At 37.9% G+C, this 21,594-nt stretch overlaps 4 protein-coding genes across 5 annotated transcripts; 2 read left to right on the top strand and 2 right to left on the bottom strand.

Annotated features, from left to right (window-relative positions):
- Positions 1-212: 212 nt before the first annotated feature.
- Positions 213-3,060, bottom strand: si:ch211-210c8.6 (uncharacterized). The gene is made up of 5 exons (XM_051425354.1): positions 2,839-3,060; positions 1,528-1,633; positions 1,182-1,288; positions 783-955; positions 213-691 (listed from the first exon to the last, which is right to left on the bottom strand). Exons 1-5 carry the CDS (start codon positions 2,993-2,995, stop codon positions 413-415), a joined length of 822 nt encoding a protein of 273 aa, XP_051281314.1. The 5' UTR covers positions 2,996-3,060; the 3' UTR covers positions 213-412.
- On the top strand, positions 1,784-8,620 carry bin2a (bridging integrator 2a). 2 transcript variants are annotated; one of them, XM_051425353.1, is made up of 13 exons: positions 1,784-1,854; positions 4,778-4,879; positions 4,978-5,058; positions 5,302-5,356; positions 5,460-5,554; positions 5,707-5,802; positions 5,961-6,068; positions 6,178-6,263; positions 6,352-6,427; positions 6,518-6,600; positions 6,963-7,545; positions 7,645-7,720; positions 7,827-8,620. In XM_051425353.1, the coding sequence occupies exons 2-12, from the start codon at positions 4,802-4,804 to the stop codon at positions 7,696-7,698; spliced, it is 1,395 nt and encodes a 464-aa protein (XP_051281313.1). In that variant the 5' UTR covers positions 1,784-1,854; positions 4,778-4,801; the 3' UTR covers positions 7,699-7,720; positions 7,827-8,620. The 2 variants fall into 2 exon arrangements, with proteins under 2 accessions (XP_051281313.1, XP_051281312.1); XM_051425352.1 differs by having other exon boundaries at positions 1,808-1,896.
- A 3,113-nt stretch (positions 8,621-11,733) lies between these two features.
- Positions 11,734-15,088, top strand: LOC127377075 (uncharacterized). The gene is made up of 6 exons (XM_051424679.1): positions 11,734-11,962; positions 12,328-12,369; positions 13,536-13,598; positions 13,766-13,825; positions 14,048-14,095; positions 14,201-15,088. Exons 2-6 carry the CDS (start codon positions 12,363-12,365, stop codon positions 14,371-14,373), a joined length of 351 nt encoding a protein of 116 aa, XP_051280639.1. The 5' UTR covers positions 11,734-11,962; positions 12,328-12,362; the 3' UTR covers positions 14,374-15,088.
- A 515-nt stretch (positions 15,089-15,603) lies between these two features.
- On the bottom strand, positions 15,604-20,897 carry dazap2 (DAZ associated protein 2). The gene is made up of 4 exons (XM_051424678.1): positions 20,734-20,897; positions 19,272-19,390; positions 18,928-19,176; positions 15,604-18,790 (listed from the first exon to the last, which is right to left on the bottom strand). Exons 1-4 carry the CDS (start codon positions 20,744-20,746, stop codon positions 18,662-18,664), a joined length of 510 nt encoding a protein of 169 aa, XP_051280638.1. The 5' UTR covers positions 20,747-20,897; the 3' UTR covers positions 15,604-18,661.
- Between the last annotated feature and the right edge of the window lie 697 nt (positions 20,898-21,594).

Genomic DNA, 21,594 nt, shown 5'->3' with positions numbered 1-21,594 from the left:
GCAGAGATGTCCAACCTGTAAATTTAAAGAATTTAGAGAGTAAAAGGTGAAATAATTTCTAATAATTTACAACGCATTGGCCACTGCAGCATGAACCCAGCCTTGGTGCATGGGGTGCTACTTCTACTGGGTGAGCTACCGTGGCGTCCTGGCTTTACAGTCTTGACAACAATGCAGTTATTTAGCTCTCAGTCATTAAACCCCACAAGAGATCTTACACAGAAGGCTTTTATGTAAAGACTAGGAATGATAAACTGGAATTTATATTACAGAATAATTACAGGTGACAGATTATAGCTGCACACTCATTTCAAAGTATTGTGCTCAGAACACCTAATGGCTTGAATGTGTAAATATCCTTTATGTGGAGGCAAATTTTGGTAAATGAATTAAACATAACAAATATGTAACATCAAAATTTAGGCCATGGCCAGAGAAGAGGAGTGTTCTTGATGTAGTCCTGGAAGACAGGGTCAGATCCCCACTTCTTCATAGCCTGCTTCTCCAGGATGGGGATGCCGCTGACGTAACGTAGCAGGAACCAGACGAAGAGAGGTGACGCCGCACTCAGGTACTGGGGCCCCTGCATCACAGATGAGGCTGAGAGCCAGAGACCCGACCACTGCAGGATCTCTCCAAAATAGTTTGGGTGTCTGCTGTAGGCCCACAGTCCACTCTGGATGAACTTCCCCTGGAGGCACAGATGCAAATTAGACCATACAGTTGGTGAATGAGGTATTAATGCAGTTAAGGGCTGCACAACATCAGGTCTGTTGACTTACAGCATTATCTGGGTCACGCTTGAAAAGCCATTTCTGCTGGTCAGCAATAGCCTCAGCAGCGAAGCCAAGGCCCCATACGGTCCAGCCAATATAGTCCCTAGTTCCCAGAGGTACATCTCGCTTCTCACTGTTCAGCATGAGGGTGGGCAGGAGAGTCACATATACCCACATGGCTGAAAGAAACAGGAAAATATGAATCATCTTGAACCAGCTTTTTCCTGAAAAGCTCCATGAACTAAATGCATTTAACTTACCCAACAGCTCTTACCTAGAATAAATGCATGTTAGCGCTACAAACTAGACAGTGATTTATACAAGGCTACCCTCCCTTTAACTGGGTGCTGAGTTGCTCAAGGTCTGTGGCATTGAGAGGAAGGCATTTACATTGCTTCCAAGTACCTTGAACAGTCCAATATACAAAGAAAGTCCCCGGGCTGTCTCTGACATTGTTGAACCTGCGATCATGACCGTCCTTCAAGATCCGCATGAAGAGGAATGTCCCCAGCCTGCAGAAAGAATACGGTTAACGTCCATTCACATTAACCCAGGCATTATTCATTAACCTGACTTCAGGTTTCACATTCATTAGTTCCTCCTCTGACCTCGCCAAGGACCCTCCATAACTAACACAAAACTCTGTGGGTTTTTTTTAATGTAAGAGGGTATAATCTTCATTGCTCTGTGGGAGTTTTATTAAACTGCACTGGGTGTGTATAAGAATGAGGGTCAATACTGCCTCATTTACCTGAGTCCCCACGCTGTCACCAACCCAGTCTGCACCTTCTGACGGACGTGAGTGGCTCCTCCCCAGATACGACTGAGGTGGGCAAGTAGTATAAATGTGCCAGACCCTGGGGGGAAAAAAAGAGAGAGAAGCTGTAGACTCAGGGTGGTTGGATTGGGACATGGGCATGGCGGATGGCCCTACTTGTTGCAGAGTAAGGCGTGTTCAATAAATCTTTTACCCAGGATACTGCAGACAATTGGTTCCAAAGTTCAAGGGTAAAATTTCCTAGGAGCACAGCGTACAGCGGAGAACCAGAAGAGGACGAGTCAAAAGAAAAGTGTCAAGGTACTTCATTTGGGAAAAGAAACCAGACACTGCCGTTGACAGGTAAGCTGCAATGTTCTACGTGTGACAAATGATTTGATGATTTTCTATATTTAAGGACAATCACCTGAAAATCTCAAAATTTGTTATACTTAACTTTTTAGGCTCATAACTTCCTTTGTTAAAACTCACAATCTAATTGGGTGAAAAGTGAGGATACTCTGGCTGCAGCTAAATCTTATGCTAATGATTGTTTTCCATTATTGGTTAATCTGAATGGTGAAAATGTTTCCTAAAGCCCGGGCTGACACCTCACAATTGCCTGTTTTGTCCGACTAACCAAAAGAGTTGCTATCACCTACGGCTAAAACTATTAGGGACATTATTGCTCAAAAAGTAACAAACTTTATCAAAAAGATCAGTTTTATTAGTCTGAAGAGTTTCGGCTGATCGACTAATTGCTTCACCTCTGCAAGACACAAATTAATTTAGTATTCGGTATTTGCTTAATATTTTTAAAACAGGATTACCAACTTTCACCTACTTTTATAAATATTCAGGTAGTTTGTTTATCAATGCAAAAGTGGGACCAGGAAGCATAAATCACTAGTGGAGAGACCAGATGTGCTGATTCTTGATTTGGGGCCCACAAAAATCCCCCTTTCTGATTCAAAAAGAGGGACCCAAGATTCCTCTGTACGCCCCTGCTGACGCTGATTGGATATGTGCTGCTTCCTAATCTGAAGGAGGAGCCTTCTGCCTGTTTCACAACAAAGCTGCTTTAGATAACAGGTTTTATAATCATGACAGTTCAACATCTTAATGCATTGCAGTAATAATTAAATTAAATAGGAAGTGCACAGATGACTTATGGATAAGTCACCTACCTAGAAGTTTATATATGATTCGCTTTTTCTGTCAACACTAATACATTGATGTGAATAACAAGTCAGGCTGCACATGGTCGCAGATCAACACACAAGGAGAGCCACTTTTCCACATTACCTGCCAAATCATAAAACTTCTCGGTTTTGAAAGCTGCAGCCAGAGCCCAGCCGGCCCACTGGATGCCGAGGTCGGTGGCGGCACATTTGAACAGAGTGCTCCCCATGATCGCGTCCTGCAGGTCGGCGAGCAGCGCAGGAAACTGGTAGTTTGTCATAGGGCCACTCCTCCGACAGCCAAAGAAATTTCAACACCGTGGTTAAAGTTCACCGCCGCCATTCTACTGCTGGGAGTGGCTTGACCGCGGGGAAGTCTGGGTATTGTAGTTTATTAGAGGATCAGAGCCAGAGTTTGTGTGGTTCCCAAGCTGAGGTGCTGGGTGCCTTCATGGATCACTGAGCTTTTATTGATCCCCAGAGGAGAAATTGAGGTGTTGCAGCACCAATATATAATTATAAGTATATAAAATAGTTTGTATTATTATTATTATTGTATGTAATATAGAAATATGTTGTAGTGCATTATGTAATAACATAATATAGTATAGAATAAAATATAATGCATATATGTGTGGTATTTATTATATATATGTAACTAAGTACGTTTACTCGAGTACTTTACTTCTGTACAATGTTACTGCTACTGAAAACTAAGGTTTTATCAGCAATATGTCGCCTATTGAAAAGTAACAGTACTCAGTGTTATAGTATTAAACTAAATCATTTCTGGATTATTATTACTGATGCATGTATGTGTAAATATGATTTTACTGTTATAGTTGGTCAAAGTGGTGCTAATTTGAATTATTTTACATAATGTAGTATAATAAATGTAGGATAATCTGTAATTCTATGAGATTAATATGTATTTTAAAATTAATCTGACACTGACTATAACTGTACACAAATGTAGTGGAGTTAAAAGTATAATATTTATATTATATTTATCTGAATTGTAGCAGGGAAGTAGAAGCAAAAAGTAAATGAAAATACTAAAGTACAAGTACATTAAATTTGTACGTCATACAGTACGAGATTAAACTACCCAACAGTATAGATGCTAGTCAAATGTAGCTTCACCTCCACCCCATTTATGCACTTATTAAAAATAAAGTAATATACAATATATAATACAACTCTGAAAAGGGCCATTCAACTGCATAATGAGTACATTTACTTTTAGTCCACTTTTCCTATAATATTACCAACTCTGAATGTCGGACTTTTAGTTGTATAAGTACTTTTTCCATCACTGCTTCCAAAGAGGACGTCTCTCACTACTTTGCTCACTGAGGCGAATACAGAGAGTTTATTTGAATATGCTTCACTTTCCCCATTTTTGCTACTTCATCTAACATTTTACATTTAAATACTCTCTATATATGAAAAAGCCACAAGAGTCAAATGTTACAGCAGCACAGAGAAGAGGTAATAAACCAGAGTGTGTGCAGCAAACTGTTTGAAAATAAATACAAATAAAGTGAGAAATTAAGGAAAGTAGAGAGATGACAGTAAATATATATATATACACACAATACCTTAGACTATATTAAATAATGTGAATGGAAATGTCTGTGTAAAGGAAATCAAGAAATCTTATAATCTTAATAATTAAAATAACATTTTAAGTATATATCCTGTGCAGTATAAGTAACATACACAATAACAAAATGCAATAGGAATACAATTTTATGAAATATATTTGATATACATAGAAAAGAAAATAATAATTTAACATATCATTTAAAAGTACAATGACAAATAATATTAGTAATATAGCATTGTAGTGATATGAGTAATATAAATATATAGATATATTACTACTTGTACTACTACCCCATACTAATAATAATACTATATAATGGAGGACCAGGTGCAGGTGTGTTGTTGTAAAGCACTTGTTTCAATGTGCAACATTAAGGCCAAATACTCCATACACCAAAGGTCTTGAGGTATTGTTGTAATATTTTCTTTCTTCTCTGTATCCCTTTAATCATCAGGAATAAACACTGTCAAGACAAAATATGGCCGAGAATCCAAAAGGCAGCTCTGGTGACTTTGCTAAAAAAGTCCAAAGACAGCTGAGCAGAAGCAAAGAAAAGGTAATAGTCTGCAAGTTTTTGTTTCCCAAATAACAAGAGAAATAACTTATTGCCATTTAGCTGCTGTTGCTTTGAGATATGGGCTTTTTTTTCTGCAGGTACTGCAAAGGCTGGGAAAGACTGTGGAGAGCAAAGATGACGAATTCGAGCGTTCTCTCCAGCAGTTTAATGACCAGCAGGTAATAACCCCCTCTATTTAATAAGGAGATAATAATTATGGAGTTGCTTTATTTTGGGCAGTAAAATGGATTTAAATGTTTGAACTGCTCAAAAGTTCAAAAGAAATAAATTCCCCACTGCTGTCTCAACATGTTTCACTGTGTATGTAGACACTGATGATTTATTGACTATACTCAGTGAATCAAACATCTTAAATGTAATAAATCTAAACGCTGACAGTCATACGCACCTCTTATTTGCAGACTGATGGGAACCGAATGTACAAGGACTTGAGGAACTACATTAATGCAGTTAGAGGTGAGTGTGCTTTTTGCTTGTAGATGCTGCAGAGCTGTAAATTTATGTCCTCTGCAGGTCTCATATTGACAAAAATGGTTTTTTTTTGTTTTTTTTTTTACAGATATGCGTGAGGCTTCAAGACGCCTTTCCCAGTCTCTGTTTGATTCATATGAAACTGACTGGGCTGGAGAGGAAGATTTAGGAGCCATTGTAGAGGTCCGTAGTGATAAAAACCCAGAGCAGCAACTGCTCTGCCCATTTTTGTTGTGTACAAAAGCAGCAATATTCGCCAGGGGAACCAAACCCCTGCTTTCTCCCGCTCTTTATACATAATTAATCCAATATTTATGCTGCGTCTTTTAATAAAGGGGGAGGACCTCCTGTGGAATGACTACGAGGTGAAGCTATTAGACCAGTCCATACGCACCATGGAGTCCTATGTGAGCCAATTCCCAGATGTCAGGGTAAGACAAGAGGAAGCAAGTATGCAAGCAAACAAAAGTGAATACACAGGCAGATAAAAAGGCCTGAGAGCAAACACACAAAAACCAACAAAGGCACAGAAATAGTTCACACACGCACTCATGCATAATTTATCTGGACCCTTTTTTTCAACCTGCAGGAGAAAATAGCCAAAAGGGGAAGAAAACTGGTGGACTACGACTCTGCCCGTCACCACCTGGAGGCACTGCAGACTGCAAAGAAGAGGGATGATGTCAAGATAAACAAGGTGATTAATAATGACATTCATATCTCTCTTTTTTTCCTTGCACTGCGTATTTCCACCTTCCCTTGCTCTGAAGTGTACTTTAACATTAATTCAATTTTTCACTCTGTAGGCAGAAGAGGAGATGAATGCTGCCAAAAGTGTCTATGAGGGAATCAACAATGACTTAAAAGAAGAGCTGCCTGCACTCTATGAAAGGTCTGATAGATTATTTTCTATTATCAAATGATATATTGGGGGTGTTCACATTTCTTTTACATTATGTTTTGATATTTTCCCTTTTTAGCCGTATTGGATGCTACGTCTCAGTCTTCTCAGCTCTATCAAATTTAAGAGACATCTTCCATAAGGAAATGAGCACGGTATGTTTGGCTCTGTGTTGGCATTTGCATTAAGTTGCCACACAATTGTTATAAAATAATCATTTTTTGACCAGTCCTTTCCTTTTTCAGCTCAGTCTTGATCTGCATAATGTGATAAAGGAGCTGCAGGCTCAGCATCCGGACAAAATGTTTGCTGTAAAGGGACTGCAACGGTAAGATTTGTTTTTTAAACTTTACATTATGATTAGTACGATACAAAATGATATCATCTACTCATAAGTTGAAGTTCTGCAAGATTTTATAGATCACAAAACAGTGTAAATTATTAAAGGCAATATTCCACATGTTTTGTGGCCAAACAGTTGCAAATTAGGGCCTAAAGCTACAATATTTACTATATTTTTTGTTATATTCTCCTCACTGACAATACTGTACATCCAAGAATCTGACAGATGTGAACATTTGGGCTGGATTATTTTAATAAATTGATGTCTCTGTTTGGGGATAGAAGCAAAATCTTCAAACAACTTCCTTGCTTTTTTGTCTGATATATTACTCTTGCAAAATGTTTCAGGTACGGCTCCCTGAAGAGACGATCTCTGATGTCCCCTAAGGCCTGGAAAGCCAGCTTTTCTGAGTTTCACAAGAGCTATAGTCCCAGACCTGGCCAGAGGTTTAGTTTCAGGTCCCCTGACAGATCTCGCCAGGGTACTCTGTCCAGAGAGAGCAGCACCCTTGCGGTCTCCCCGCAGTCACCTCTTCTGGAGAGCCCCACCTCTGAGTCCAGGGACCTGGATGCAGAACCGAGCCACAGTGAGATCTCATCTGCAGAAGAAGACACTGCAGCAGGGACGGCTAGAAACGAGTTGGGAGAAGACGGCAATCAGGTGGAAGAGGAGGACAGGAAGGAAGAGGAGTCTGAGCCTAAGCCACCTGCAGAGTCTGAAAATAAGGGAGATGTTGAGAAAGCTCCACCAAGTGAGAGCAGCTCTGAACTGAACAACTCCTGTGATTCAGAGAGCTTGGAGCTCCAGCTGTCAGCAGCAACTGACGGCCCGCTGCACATTGAAGAAAGAGAAGACAGCCCGGTAGCCTTCAACCCTCCTAAACCAAACGGACTGGAGAATGGTGAAGTTTCTAAGGACCTGAGCAACAAGGTTTGTCGTTTGATTAGCACACAGCTGAGGAACAGTGATGCAAACCTTCTCTATGAGTTGTTTTCTCTCCTGTTTCACACACTTTTCTGTCCCATTCAGGATGCTCCTGCAGAGAAACAGGCAACTCCGGACTCAAAAAGCACAACGGTTTAATGTATTCAAACTTTAATAGAAGGTTTGTATGTTTTTTTAATGTCACATATCAATCTCCTTGCTCCCTTCTATCTTGTTTCTGACTGAGCTTTTTATAAATCAGTGTCTGCTCTGTGTTCCTTTAACAGAGAAGCACAGAAGAGATTGAAGTCAACAGCTGCACAAGAGAGAAAAAATGTGGAGACAGCCGCACTGAAGTGTCCATCTGTGGTGTCAGGAATGATGTGCTATGCATTGACGTGTCGGTGCTAGTTTTCTTATTTATCTTTTATTGAAATCAGCTGTGGATAGACTACACCATATAGGTAAATCTTCATCTGTAATATTTTTGTAACAGCAATGCTTTATCTCAATTATCCTCTCAAGAAGTATAGATACATGTGTACATGTCATTTTTGGAGCAAACATTGTCCCACAGATTCCATTATATTCTGCACCAAACAGGTTATAATCAGATAAGTTATCTCATGTGTCTAATGTCAGCAAACACACATGCACTTATAGGTTTACAAAACTGTCCTGCAGTATAGCTCACCATATGCAGACATACTGTACTGTGGTCTCAGTTTAGAAAGGAACTGAGATCAACTCCATTCTCATGTAACCACTTAACCTAAAGACTGAAAGTAAATAGAAGTTTCAATGATTTTCTTTTCTTCTATTTCTATCTATTTTATTTCTTAACCAGTTTTGTTGGCAGGGATTCATTTTTTGAATCTTTTAATCTTTTTCACTCGCACAAAGACGTGATCTGCTAATTAGTTGTGCACTGAGAAGATAAATCATTGTGTAATTCTGAACATTTTTTGGTTCACATTTATACTCATTTGTTTGATTTTAATCATTTACAACACACACACCCTCAAGGGTACAGCTAATAGATGGACATCTGTATAAAATAAATGATGAATGTAAAACTGAATTGAATTTAATATTGTGTCAAAAGCTGTGGATGCTTCTCTGCCAATGGAGGTTTAACATGATAGTGACAAAAACAGAGAGCTCTCACTCAGCCCACATTTCTCAGCTCACTTCATTATGAACACAACATAACACAGGAAAGCTATAGAGACATGTCTTTCTGCTTTAATGGTTATTAATTTAAAGCATTTAAAACGTTTATTTGTACCAAATTCCCCCTAAAAACTGAAAACATTGAATTGAAACGATGAATTCTAGAGCTAAAATGGCTATGAGATGATAATAATGATATTTGTATAGCACTTCTCAGTTACAATGTGTTTTACAGAACAAGATGTCTTTACTAGATTAGTTTGATGATATAAAATCAGTTTTTACTTACACTTCATTCATTACGAGAGGAAGACATCAGATGTGTGCTTCCTGAAATTTGTCGAGGTCTATTGTCCCCACTGGCTTTCACTTCTTGAATTGTAACAACGAGGATCTCTGTTATGGCGGCCAGAATCAGGACACAGAAACCACTTGCTGATCTTTCTGATTTTATATGTGACGATGATAAACCTGCTTCTCTGTGAAACACAAACTTAAATGTGGCACCAAGTGTGTGACAAAGGTGACGATCAAGAGGAACCACAGACGTTTTCAAAGACAGCATTCGAGCAGGATGAAGCAAGTTTAAATGTTTGAACCCTTTCAAATCTTTTCAGTGTGTGGATGATTATTTCCCTCTGATGATCTCTGCAGCTGTCAGCTTGAGAAACAACATTGTGGAACAGAAAGTGGGTGGACTTTTTTTGGAAATATTTGTTGATTACACAAACAGAAAAGAAGGAGAGCTAGTTTGTGCATTATCTAGTAGGCTAATAAGACGTTAAATTAAATTCATGGGTAGTTGATTTGTTACAAAACCAAGAAGCCTTCTGCAGGCTTCCTCCAGGATAACGGAAGTATTGACTTGTTGGCTGAATCCAAATAGAAAAGGTGGTGCTAACACTTTAAAGGTTTACCAGCTGTAATTTGATTAACAGCTAACAGAGATTCAACAACATATCTTATGTCATGCAGGCACAGCCAAATAAGGGGGGTGACACCAAGTGGTCTTATGGAAAATAAGTTTGACCCAAATTTAAAAGTCAGTATATCTCAGCCACAGATTTTGATCCTTCATCTTTAAATCTGTCACTGCCAAAGTCCTTCAACTTTATGTACGTGTAATACTAAATCGCTGAGTTACAGGTAACCTTTAGCCTTCAGATAATACTTCATACAATAAAAAGAAAAATGTGCTTATCAAGATATTTACTTTTCTTTCCTCACTGTAACTAATCATTTATCAAATGCATAAATCTGCCTTTTAACAAACCATAGCAAGACTCCTCTGACAATATGTGGCTCTACAGATCACTTCGAGAGAATTTGGAAACCATTTATAGAATATATTTAAGATAAGCTTTAGCTGCCGCACCCTCCTGAATGTAACTCCATATGGAGTAATTAAAAATGAATTATTATCTTGTATCTATCTCTGCCTTTGTACCTCTGTAGCCCATCACAATGAGGTAAGCCTCGGGCCTTTACTTTGTGCAACTGCCTGTTTGTTAACATGTTTTTGTGTATAAACTGCATCACTTTAATCCCAAGACACATGGTTTGAATGCAACAACGCTAAAGGACACACTCTTTCACTGTGGATGGGGATGTAATGTGGTCAGAAGACAGGATCAGCCAGATAACAAACCTGACAATCCATTGTTTGTCTAAGTTATATATTCTGGTTATTTATCCAAACGATGTTATTGCTAAGAAGAATGACTGTGCATTAATAGATTTGTGTCTTTTACAAGCTAAAAGAGCAACAGCTACAAGCTGGAGACAAATGTTAATAAACCAAGTATGAACCAATGTATGAAGGATCTATCATTATGTGTCTTAATGGACAAACTAACGTACATTACTGAAGGAAAGCTTAGAGTTTCTGAAAACATCTGGGGGAGCTTCATGGAGCAGGGTCACGGGTATATGATTATTTTAAAGTATTTATTTATGTTCCTTTTCATTTGATGATTAACTGTATCTGCTGCCAAAGCTGTCTATTTTTAAATTTTATTTATTTTTTCAATTAGTGTATTAATATCTAACAGATGTTCTAAAACAGCAATAAAAACATTGTATATTTAAAAAATTGTGTATGTTTTTATTTTTCTTAGCCGTTTTTAGTCATTAAACTGGTGCTGATGATGTGCAATAAGTCGATTAAATACCCGGGTCAATGTGCAATACACTTGATTATTATGTTATTACTATTTAATTTCTTTCAGCACATACTATATAATATGTTTACATTTACTTTGTATATACGCTCTTATTATCTTATTATATCTCTTACACTCTTATTATATTTATATTTCAATTTTTATTTTTACTTTTACTTTATGTATATTCCTATACATTTCTATTCTGTATATCGTGTTAGATAATATAAACATAAGTTTTATTTCTATTCTTGAACATGTGTGAGTAGAACATTTAACGTATTGTTGTGCAGCTGTTCTGTATGTTCCTAAAAAAGCCAATAAGAATATGTAATAAAAAACAAACAAAGTGGGGGAAAGTGAGGCACAGAGCACCTTTCAACTCAGGTTTCTTTGTTAACTCTTCACTGTTTTGCACTTTAAGTTATATGTGCTATTTTAGTTATATTTTAACTTAAAGGGAGTCGGGCAAAGTAAGAATAAACCTCTAAACATTTAATTTACCTGCACATGTTTCATTTCTAGTTAAATTTAATGTATGGCTACCGTGTTATAAGTTTATCTATCTATCTATCTATCTATCTATCTATCTATCTATCTATCTATCTATCTATCTATCTATCTATCTATCTATCTATCTATCTATCTATCTATCTATCTATCTATCTATCTATCTATCTATCTATCTATCTATCTATCTATCTATCTATCTATCTATCATCTTTGATCTTTGAAAATCTACTTTGAAACCAGACTCCTCTTAACCTAACAGAGGAGTGATGCATCTCGCTCACAGAAGATCTTTGACAGAGAAGAAGGAGGGAGGAAAAAAGGGGGAGGAAAGGGAGGGGCGGAAATCGAGAGCGTGTGCCGCATGACTCACTGAGTGCTGGGAGAAAAAAAAAAAAGTATATGCACTTACTGTATTTCACAGACGCAGTTCAGACGCCTCAACAGCTTCAATTTCAAAACTCAAAGTTAGCAGCGTGCGCTCGTTTTGCTCACCTTTTAGAAGAAAAAAAAAGAGTTGAAAAGTGGACCACCGCCGCCGACAGTTCGGGGTTACTGTCACTCTCCGCTGCGCCCAGGTAAGCTCCACACAAACAGCTGTGATGAACAATGTCTGATTGTTTTTTTTAAAAAGGCGTTTTGAGAACCGTGAGTTACTTTACCTGCTACCAACTCCAGGGTGGGGTGGGGGGCTTTTATTTGTTAAGCGAGCTGACCTGAATGGTGGTGAAGCAGTTTTTAGTTTTTCCCCTGACAAGAAGTGAGTGAGAGGGACAAAGAAAGTCAGCTGTGGTTGATGAAGTAACAATGGGAGAGAAAAAAAGGTGTCGACCGGTTAAATAAATCGTGTCGAGCTCCAGCGTGGTTAGAAACAGTGACTGCGGAAATGTCAGTGAGATGTTTGGTTGTTTATTGTTTGGGTTTTTTTTGTGTGTGTTTACAGGTATATATTAACCAGTGAGTTTACCAGAAGTAACCATGAATAGTAAGTCAAAGTGCTTCTTTAGAGCTTTTGCTAAATGTCTTTCTGCCACACATTTGATTGTTGTTATTCTCCTTTTATCCTGCAGCGAATATTTGATTAATCCATCAAAATAAAAAGAATTTGCTACTATTTTTTTTTTACATTTTCAAGCAAAAACTACAAACTTTTGATGGTTCCAGGTTTCTCAAATGTGAGAATGTGTCCTACATTGTAGTCAACTGACTGACTTTGGGGGTTTTCAACTGTTTTATTGTACTTTACATACAACATAGTTTTATAAAATATGATGTGTAGTCACAGATTAACCCACCCAAAAGTGCAAAGTAGTTCAAACTAGCTCCACCTCCACCAGATACAACAATATATGCATCAGTAACAATAACCCCATAAAATAATATAACTGGGGGCTAAAAAAACCAGTATTTTCTCTATTAAAGGTTTGCTGTAGATGAGGCCTTTCCTGTTTTTTCACGAGTTTCACAGCCACCATAGTGATGTTCAGTTAGTCCAGTCTGAAACTTCACCGATAGATGCCACTGAATCCTTCACACTGGTCCTTTTTTTTAAAAATCATTTCATCTAAAAAAAAAAAAAACCCATCAGAAAATGGTGAAAAATGCCTATTAAAAGTATCCTAGCTGTCTTGTTCTGTGGGAATAAGATAATATAACCAAAATACTGGATTTACAGTGTATTTATTGTACTGTGTAAATAAGAAAAGCAGGAAATTCTCTCATTTGAGAACCTTAAACCAAAGAATGTTTGGCATTTTGGCTTTAAAAACGACTCAATAGTAACATTTTCTGTTGATTGATCAATCAACCAATCATTGCTGCTCTATTGCTGATACCATTTTAAAAGCAGAACCTTTTCCTTGTAATGGCTGTAGTGTTTCATAGTGTGGTATTCCTACTTTTTCTCCATTAAAAGATCTCCATATTTCTTCCACCCCTGGTCTGTTTTCTGATTAAGTTCATTGCATCACCGAGGAAATAAGAGGCGGACAGGTTTCAGTCCCAGCCCTTAATAATCAGATTACTGTGTCACAACACTTAATATTCCCTTCCTCAGCCAGCAGCTATGCAGTTACACAAGTCTCTTCTAGCAGACTGCGTGCTGAAGATAGAGCCCCTGTGACATTTTTAACATGTTTTTTTATCTTCCAGAATCAGACATGGTGCCTTCGACAACGCTCTCCTCCTATACAAACGCAACAGCTGTGACAGAGGGTGAGGACATTGTTTGTTTTTTGTATTTTTAGCTCCGTTATTAATGTATCCACTCTGAGTCGCAGCCAACAACAATCCTGATATCATAACCCTTTTTTTTTTTTCCTTTTACTTTGTGCTGTTTTATCCAAACATGTCATGCTTGTGTGTGTTTTCCTTTTGTTCAGCACCAGATATGGGACTTTTAACATCACTTCCCACACAAGCAGACACCACCATGATTCAGGGTAACTCCTACACTTTTTGTTCTTTATTTTTTTTATTTTTTCTATTACTGGCACACAAACCGGTCTCCTCCTGGACCCACACATTTGTGAGACACAACACAGTTTACTTCCTGTCAGATGCTTTACAGTCGAACAAACTCATGACCTTTCTACTTCGTCTGTTACCTGACACCAGTGGTTTAAAAACCAATTTACATGTTTTATTCCCCCCCTCCCTTTCAGTGGTAACAACAGCAGCCCCCACAGGTCCAGACTCCGCAGTTATTGCAGGTAACTGTTCGCACTTTATGCTGAACTCGCGAGGTCATAATGTTTTAAAAACTGCATTTTAAAAAGATGTTTTGCGTTGTTTGTTTTTTTCTTTCTTTCCTCCAGTGGTTATTGTTCTTATCCTGCTGACGATAGCTGCCTTGGGCATCCTGCTTTACCGGTATCTCTGCCACAACAAAGGAGACTACAGGACGACGGGGGAGCTGGCTCCGGGAGAGGACCCCGATGAAGAGTACAGTAACCAGGCTATGAGCGAAAAGAAGGAATACTTCATATGAACCTGGTGAAGCCCTACAGGGAGTGAACAGGGCTTAAGAAAGAGAAAAAAGGGTCTGTGAAGGACTAGGACTGTTTTTTTTTTTTTTGGTTTTTGTATCTGTGTTTTGAGGGAAGGCTGCTACTTGCTGCTCACGGTGGAGGAGGGGGGGCAAAGAAAAGAACCTTGTTTATTAAAAAATGATTATGATAAACGGAGAGAGGAGCACGAGCAATACCAAAGATAAGGTTGTTGTAGTGAGAGTGCGGATTGATGGATGGAGAGCAGGTGAACCAGACAACAGGTGTGTTCAGATTAGCAGAGCTAGGCGTGAAACAGGTGGTGGGATTTTAAAATATCACAGCTACGCGATCAGTTACAATCAAAATGTAAGATTATCTCATCCGCTACACTATTTATCAGCCAGGTTTCCGTTTTTTATTTAGCATTTATAATATGTTGTTTTGATTCAGACATACTGTATTCCCCCCCTCCCCCCCAACAAACCCAGTACAAGACATGTTCTGGGGCTACTGGGGGCAATTACTTTTATATTGATTTGCTTTTAAGACGATAGTTTTCTATGCAATTCTTTTATAAGCTAGTCAAAAACAGCTTTTTGTATTTGATTTTACTGTACCTGGTTTTGTTTTGTATTATTCCTCGCCAGACTTTGGTTACTGATGACTTCCCTGTTTGAGATAAATGTGGAAGACAATAAAAGGTTGTTTTTCAAACTTGTGTCGTTTTACAGCCCGGCAGATTAGTGGTATTTAATGTATTCTATAATAGGCAATGTCATGATCATCAGCATTGCTGCCCACAATTGGATTTGTTGGAATCGGAGATGGGTGCACAAATGTTTTAGAGAACATACTGCACATTACACTGAGTTTGTTAAGATACATTTAGATACATCCAATATAGTATAATCCAACAGTCCAGCACTGAATCCCACGATCATGAAGCGTATGTTCAGTTTTTGTTGACGCAGCGTTTGAAAAATTGATTAGCTGACAAAATAATAGACACCTTTTCGGTAAAATGCAATACAAGCCAACAAACCAGGGATTCAAATGATCTCACGGCTGTGAGTCAAAACCTTCCTGTCACAATGTCAGCAAAAAACTGAATTTGACAAGCTTCATTAAGGTGTGATTTATCGTGGGCTGTTGGATCAAAATGCTATGGATGAGATAAACTGGCAACTCCGTGTTGTGCTGGGCGGTTTTGACAAAAATACACATCCATATTTGACTCAATACTGTTTATATCAAAGTGACAATAGTTGGGTTGTGACTATTGGTTCTTTCATACAGTACGTATACTAAATTAAGGTGGATGATGAGGATTTCTGACAAAAAAATCTTGGTGATATTGGTATGAAGGCCAAGCAAGTAGGAGCATCCACTCAAACAAGTTGATAAAACGATCAATTACCTGTGATGCAGTCTGGCCAGGGGAAAGACAACATTTAAGCTATAATCACAACATAACAGTAACCAAAATCTCAGATGTTCTCTCGGATCAAAATCATGAAATAAATACCTGCCCTGTTCTAATACATTGTATATGTGGATAAAATTAAAACAAACATGCAACATTTCAAATTTCCAAAATAACCTTTATTCTAAACTTACATTTTAAATTTTAAGTTTAGTATAAAAAAGTTAAGTGCACCTAAGTTCTTTTTTTCAAAGTATTCCATCTTTGACACTCATCTCCTTTAGTAATCTTAAAAGATAGAATGTGTACCAAAGTCTATCACATCACTTTAGTACATACATCTATTTTTACAAAATATTGTAAAGAGAATCCCTGAACTATAAATGTCCATAATCCTTCAACAAAGGGGGTAATCCATTTGCTGGCTGTGGTTGGCATAGCATCTACTGGTCAGCTGTAGTTTACAGTACTTCATATTGCTGGGACAAAGCCACCATTATGCTGCTTTACAAACAATCAGAGCAGAGATGGAGAGAGAGAAGAAAAAAAAAAAATACACATTTGTTTGAATAATATTTTAAAAGCTTTGATAGCTGTGGCCTCTTCCCCAGCAAAGCTGTATGAAGCGGCGGAATGAGTGAGATTTTAAAAACACGAGTGACATTGTTAGTCACGTCCGTTGTAGTAGCTGTGTGTCTGTGTGTGTGTGTGTGTATGAGCTGCTGAGAGGAGGTTCATCGGATGAATGAAGCACGTTTTCCAGACAGCCGGTCTTTCTCACATAAATAACACTGAAATCACTCGATGTTGGTTGACAGCAAACAGCATTTGTTTTCTGGTGGCCACAGCTGTTAAAACTTGATATAGTATGTCGGATACCCAGTGACACATTGACGCTACCACACACCAAAATGAAGAATATCTACAAATATACGTTTATGGTATCTATACTTACTTCCCTACTTTTTAGATACCTAAAGTTCACAACATAACGTATTATGTAAAGATTCTAAAGAAGTGTAATTACCAGCACAAAAGTGTCTTTTTAAATGAACTATTATGCTGACGGTGATATAGCCTCATTGCAAGTGTTTTGCATACACTTTAAGGCTACTGAACAACACGACACATCATGACGTTATTTTCAAATGGACTAGAACTTGATGAATTTTAAAATCTTAAAAAAGAAATGTTGAAAAATCTCACAGCTTTCTTTAAAAACTCATGAAAAAAAAAAGAAAAAGAGTAGCCCCTTGTTTGCAACCACTCAGATTTGCTTAGCAGTGCATCTCAGATAAAAAGTATTTAATCAAATTTGTACATAGCAAAGGTGCAAAAGTATGCAACGACTTAAAAAAAAATGCAATTAACCCACATAAAGTGACATGAACACATTAACTAACATGTCAGACTGAAGATCTAGGTACCAACAATCTCATAACTGCGTATTCAATGATATGTTTGCTTTTAAATTGTGACGTTTTAAATTTCAAGTCACAACCAAACATAAGTGCATTATAGACCAAATCTTTGGTACAACCAGCTCATTGGTCATACTAACGAATGTAATAGCCTAACTACTCATGTAGCACGCTTAAGATGTGGAATAGTAATGGAAGAAATAAAAGAAACACTGAAATATTTATAGAAGTCTCCTCAACCTTTGAAAAGTTTAACTAGAAACTAATGCTATCACAAAAGTGACATTTTTCTTCTTCTACAGTGAATAAATATGTTTAACAAATTATACGGTGTGAAATGACAAAGAAGGAACAATGGAGGGTAGTTCTTGAAATCTGCACAATAAAACATTTAGTGTATAAAGTCTGGGTATCCGACTGTGAAATAGAAACAAGAGACAAAAAAAGCTAAAATGTTACACCAACCACCCCTTCCCATTCAACTTACTATTTGGATTTACTTTAAATTTCTTTCCTTTAAGTTTACTGAAGTTAATTTGCTTTAAATTAGGGCTATCCCCAGTGCTCTTTGGCACTTGACTATGTTCATCTACAAGTTGCCCAACAAGGTACAGTAAACCACTTTGGATATTGCATGAAATCTTTTCTTGAATTATTTGCTTTAGCTTAAATTTATTTAATTTACAAGTGATTTTAATGTAGGAATCTGTCAGATGAGACAGTTCACTGTGCAACAAATTCGCCGTGTTATTTTGGATACTGTGCAAAGGACAAGACGATTCTAGCTAAAAGCATCCAGGATGCTCATTCTTTTTTTTTTTTCTTTTTTTTTAATAGTCGAGATGTAAATTCTTATGATCATCATACTGATATTTACATGGAACTATTACACATCTATTAATTTAACTACACTAAAAGTTTTCAAAAAGACAAGTGGAGATTTCTTTTTTTTTGCGCTTTCACTGCAACTTTGTAACTGCATTTCACTTTCACCATAAAGCAGCTAAACTATATAATGCGGGTCTGATATTTCAACATTTCATTTATGTAGCTTTACAGGTATACAAGAACATCTCAATGTAATTTGTGATCTATTCGATCAAAGGAGACAAGGTCTCTTGAACAAATACAGATGCCTGAAAGAGGTCCAATCTGGAATGACCAAAGAGGTTTGTGACGAATTATGGAATGAATTCTGCGACATTAAAAATTTTGCATTTGTCCTCTCCAGGCAGTGGCATTCATCATTTGATCTCTAGGTCAGAAGTGGAGTACTGTACCTTTCACGAGGGCTCTAAAATATTACATTCCATTAGGTGATATCAGTATTGTGGCATGGCCAAGCAGCCTGAAGAGGGAGGCGTATGGGATGGGGGAAGAACTGGGTCATCATTTGGGACGGGGACACGGTTTAGGCATGAAGGAGGAGTTGAGGACTTGCTGTTACCAGATGGTATAACCTCCACTGGATCCACCAAGGAAGAAGTTATTCTTGCGCTGTGTCATTACAACATTGGCATTCTGCATGGCAGCCAGCTGAGCTGCATTGGGGGGATGTCCAGGAGGTGGGGGCTACGGGAGAAACAAGCAAAGGAATATGCATTGAGGTGATCAGCTTTGGATTTTATATATTCCAGCATCCAGACGTAAGATAACACTCAACAACATCCTAACTGCAATAATGAGTTGAACAAGGGGGGGATACTCACTGGGATGGAAACACTGCTGCCTGCTGTGAAGCGAGCACCAGCATCAAAGCCACCTTCCACCATCACTGTTGAACCAGGGGGGTACATGGCTCCCATGGGATAGTAAGCCATGGGGACATTCTGGCCCACCGGTCCAACAGACATATGTGGCTGCATGGGCATGAACATCTGAGCACCAGGGTAGTGAGAGGACATCTGAGGCAACTGACCAGGCACCTGAGGTGGAAGCACATATCTGGGCTGGTATATCTGCAGACACAGAGACAAAAAGGACAGGTTTAAAACGGTTTACAACTGTTCATATATGTTTATAATCGTATATGACATGTACATGTAATAGTTACCTCAGAATATGCAGGTGGTGTGTCTGTGTAAGGAGGTGCCTGAGGAGACATTTGCATAGCAGGAGGGTATACAGGTGCAGTGCTCTGCTGAGGGTACACAGCCTGCTGTGGATATGAACCTGCAAAACAACATTTTACTTTCAGCAAATGACCATTTTTTAGTCTTAAAAAGTGACAGACACAGAAATCCCAGCCTGAGGGAGTAACAGTGTATTCGTGGCAAAGTGTTGTGAAATATTTCAGCAGTAAACAAAGTCTGAGAACTTTAGAGGCTTCCGAGAAACATCAACAAAGTATGTGACACAGGGCAAGACAAATATGTCCCGTTAACGGCCTGGATGGAGGAAAGAATACCACATTTTCGGCAGTAATAGAAAATATTTTTCTATTCAAATAGCATTGCTTGTGGGGTGAAATGTAGTGTCACTTCCACTGCCCCATGATGGAGAGCAAGGAAAAACCCTGAAATATAAAAAAACGGCCCTGAGAAATTTTCTTTCAAGGGTGCATATAAATCCTATAATGACATGAAAAAAATGTACACAAGTTTAAGCTGTTAATTCCAAATAAATATAAAATACAGTTTAAATTTTTGGTTTTTTTCAGTTCCTAGGTTTAAAAACTGACAAAACATTTAAAAAATAAATCTAGGAAAACATACAAGATAATTAAACTATAAGCCAATTATTTGATTAGTCAATCCACAGAAAATACAATTTTAGAATCAATAAGTATTTTTTTAAAGCAAAAATTGTTAAATCATTTGTTTATTCTGTCTATTCTTGATGGACAAAACCATAATTTAAAAAAAAAGGCATCCAACACGTGATGTAGTTATTCGAGAAAATAATCGCTAAATGAATCGATAAAGGAAGGAAAAAAAAAAAAATCGTTAGCTGCAGCCCCACATCTTAACTGCATGGCTACAACAAAAGATCTGAGTATGTCCAAAATAAAGCTGCATATGACAGAATAAAAAGCTACAAGAAGACACATTTTTGCACACACGATAGAAATACACCATTATTACACTCACTCATCCGGATTTAGATGCCTATGCATGTAAAACCAAAACAGTAAAATCATGTCAGCTTCGCCTTTAAAAACCTTGCCTGTGTGTGTGAGTGAAAGCTAGCGAACTGAAAATATGTGACCTGGCCAGTGATAAAAAAAAAAAAAAAAAAAAATAGAAAAAGGTGACAAGCAAACGTTGGGCGTTTATTATTAACATCTATCGTGTTTGTGAAAAATCCAATAAACTATATGCCCGAGCTCAAACCTGTGTGCTTTAGTGTTATCCGTGAGAAAAAAACCACGGTCGGTTTATTGTCATGTACGTAGCTAAACGTGAAGTCCGCTTCGGATGGCCATAACGACAGCTCTTCATCTCTTCTTATAACCTCCGCGTCGTGTAGCGGACTTATTAACGCTGCCTGGCGAAAGAAATGTGCGGATAAAATACCTTTGTTGTTCATTGTTCTGGGCTGATCCGGAGACTGAGGAATTTCGGATTAAACACGGAGCTCTGCGTATCTTGTCACGGCCTTATAACAGGTTACGGCTTCACAATCATTCACTTCCTTGTTTTTCAGCTTCTTGTTGTTGTGGAAGTGGTGACGTCAGTCGTTCTTCCCGTCGGCGGTTCGACGCACTGGTGCGCGCGCCGCCTACAGGCGAGCGCGAGGTGTTCAAGAGTGAATGAAGGTGAAATTGAGAGAAAAAAAAAAAAAAAAGTTGGATGTTTAAGAGTTACAAATAAAATACAAAAAAAAAAAAGATGTGTTCACTGTCAGAATACAGGCTGGAGTAGCTAGATCAATAGATAGATCGATAGAGAGATCAGGAGCACTTTTATTGGCCAGGTATGTGCACACAAATAAGGGATTTTGACTCATAATCATAAATAAACAGGACAACAAGCTCAACAAAATAGATTTAAACTACTATGTATAGTTTTACATATAAACAAACAATAACATTTGTAGACAATAGTGCAATAAAAATAAAAAATATAAAAAAAAATAAAAAAATAAAAAACAATAAAAGAGAAATACAAAAATAGGATAAAATACGATACACAAGACAAAGAAGATGGACGTTACAACAGTGAAATGTGCAAATTACTGGAGGGGCAGGACAGAGGGGGAGGTATGAGAAAGAAACTATAAAGCAGAGAGTTCTCTTTTTGACTGCCGCGAGGAAAGACTTCCTGTATCTGTCGCTGTGGTAGCAAAGTGACATGAAGTGACGTGTGAATGTAAAACACAAATAACTAATTAATCAGAAACTGAACTAAAACTAAGAACTAGAACCACACAGTACA

Source organism: Dicentrarchus labrax, unplaced genomic scaffold (assembly GCF_905237075.1).
Source record: "Dicentrarchus labrax unplaced genomic scaffold, dlabrax2021, whole genome shotgun sequence".
NCBI lineage: Eukaryota > Metazoa > Chordata > Actinopteri > Moronidae > Dicentrarchus > Dicentrarchus labrax.
This window is presented reverse-complemented; position numbering and strand designations above follow the sequence as displayed.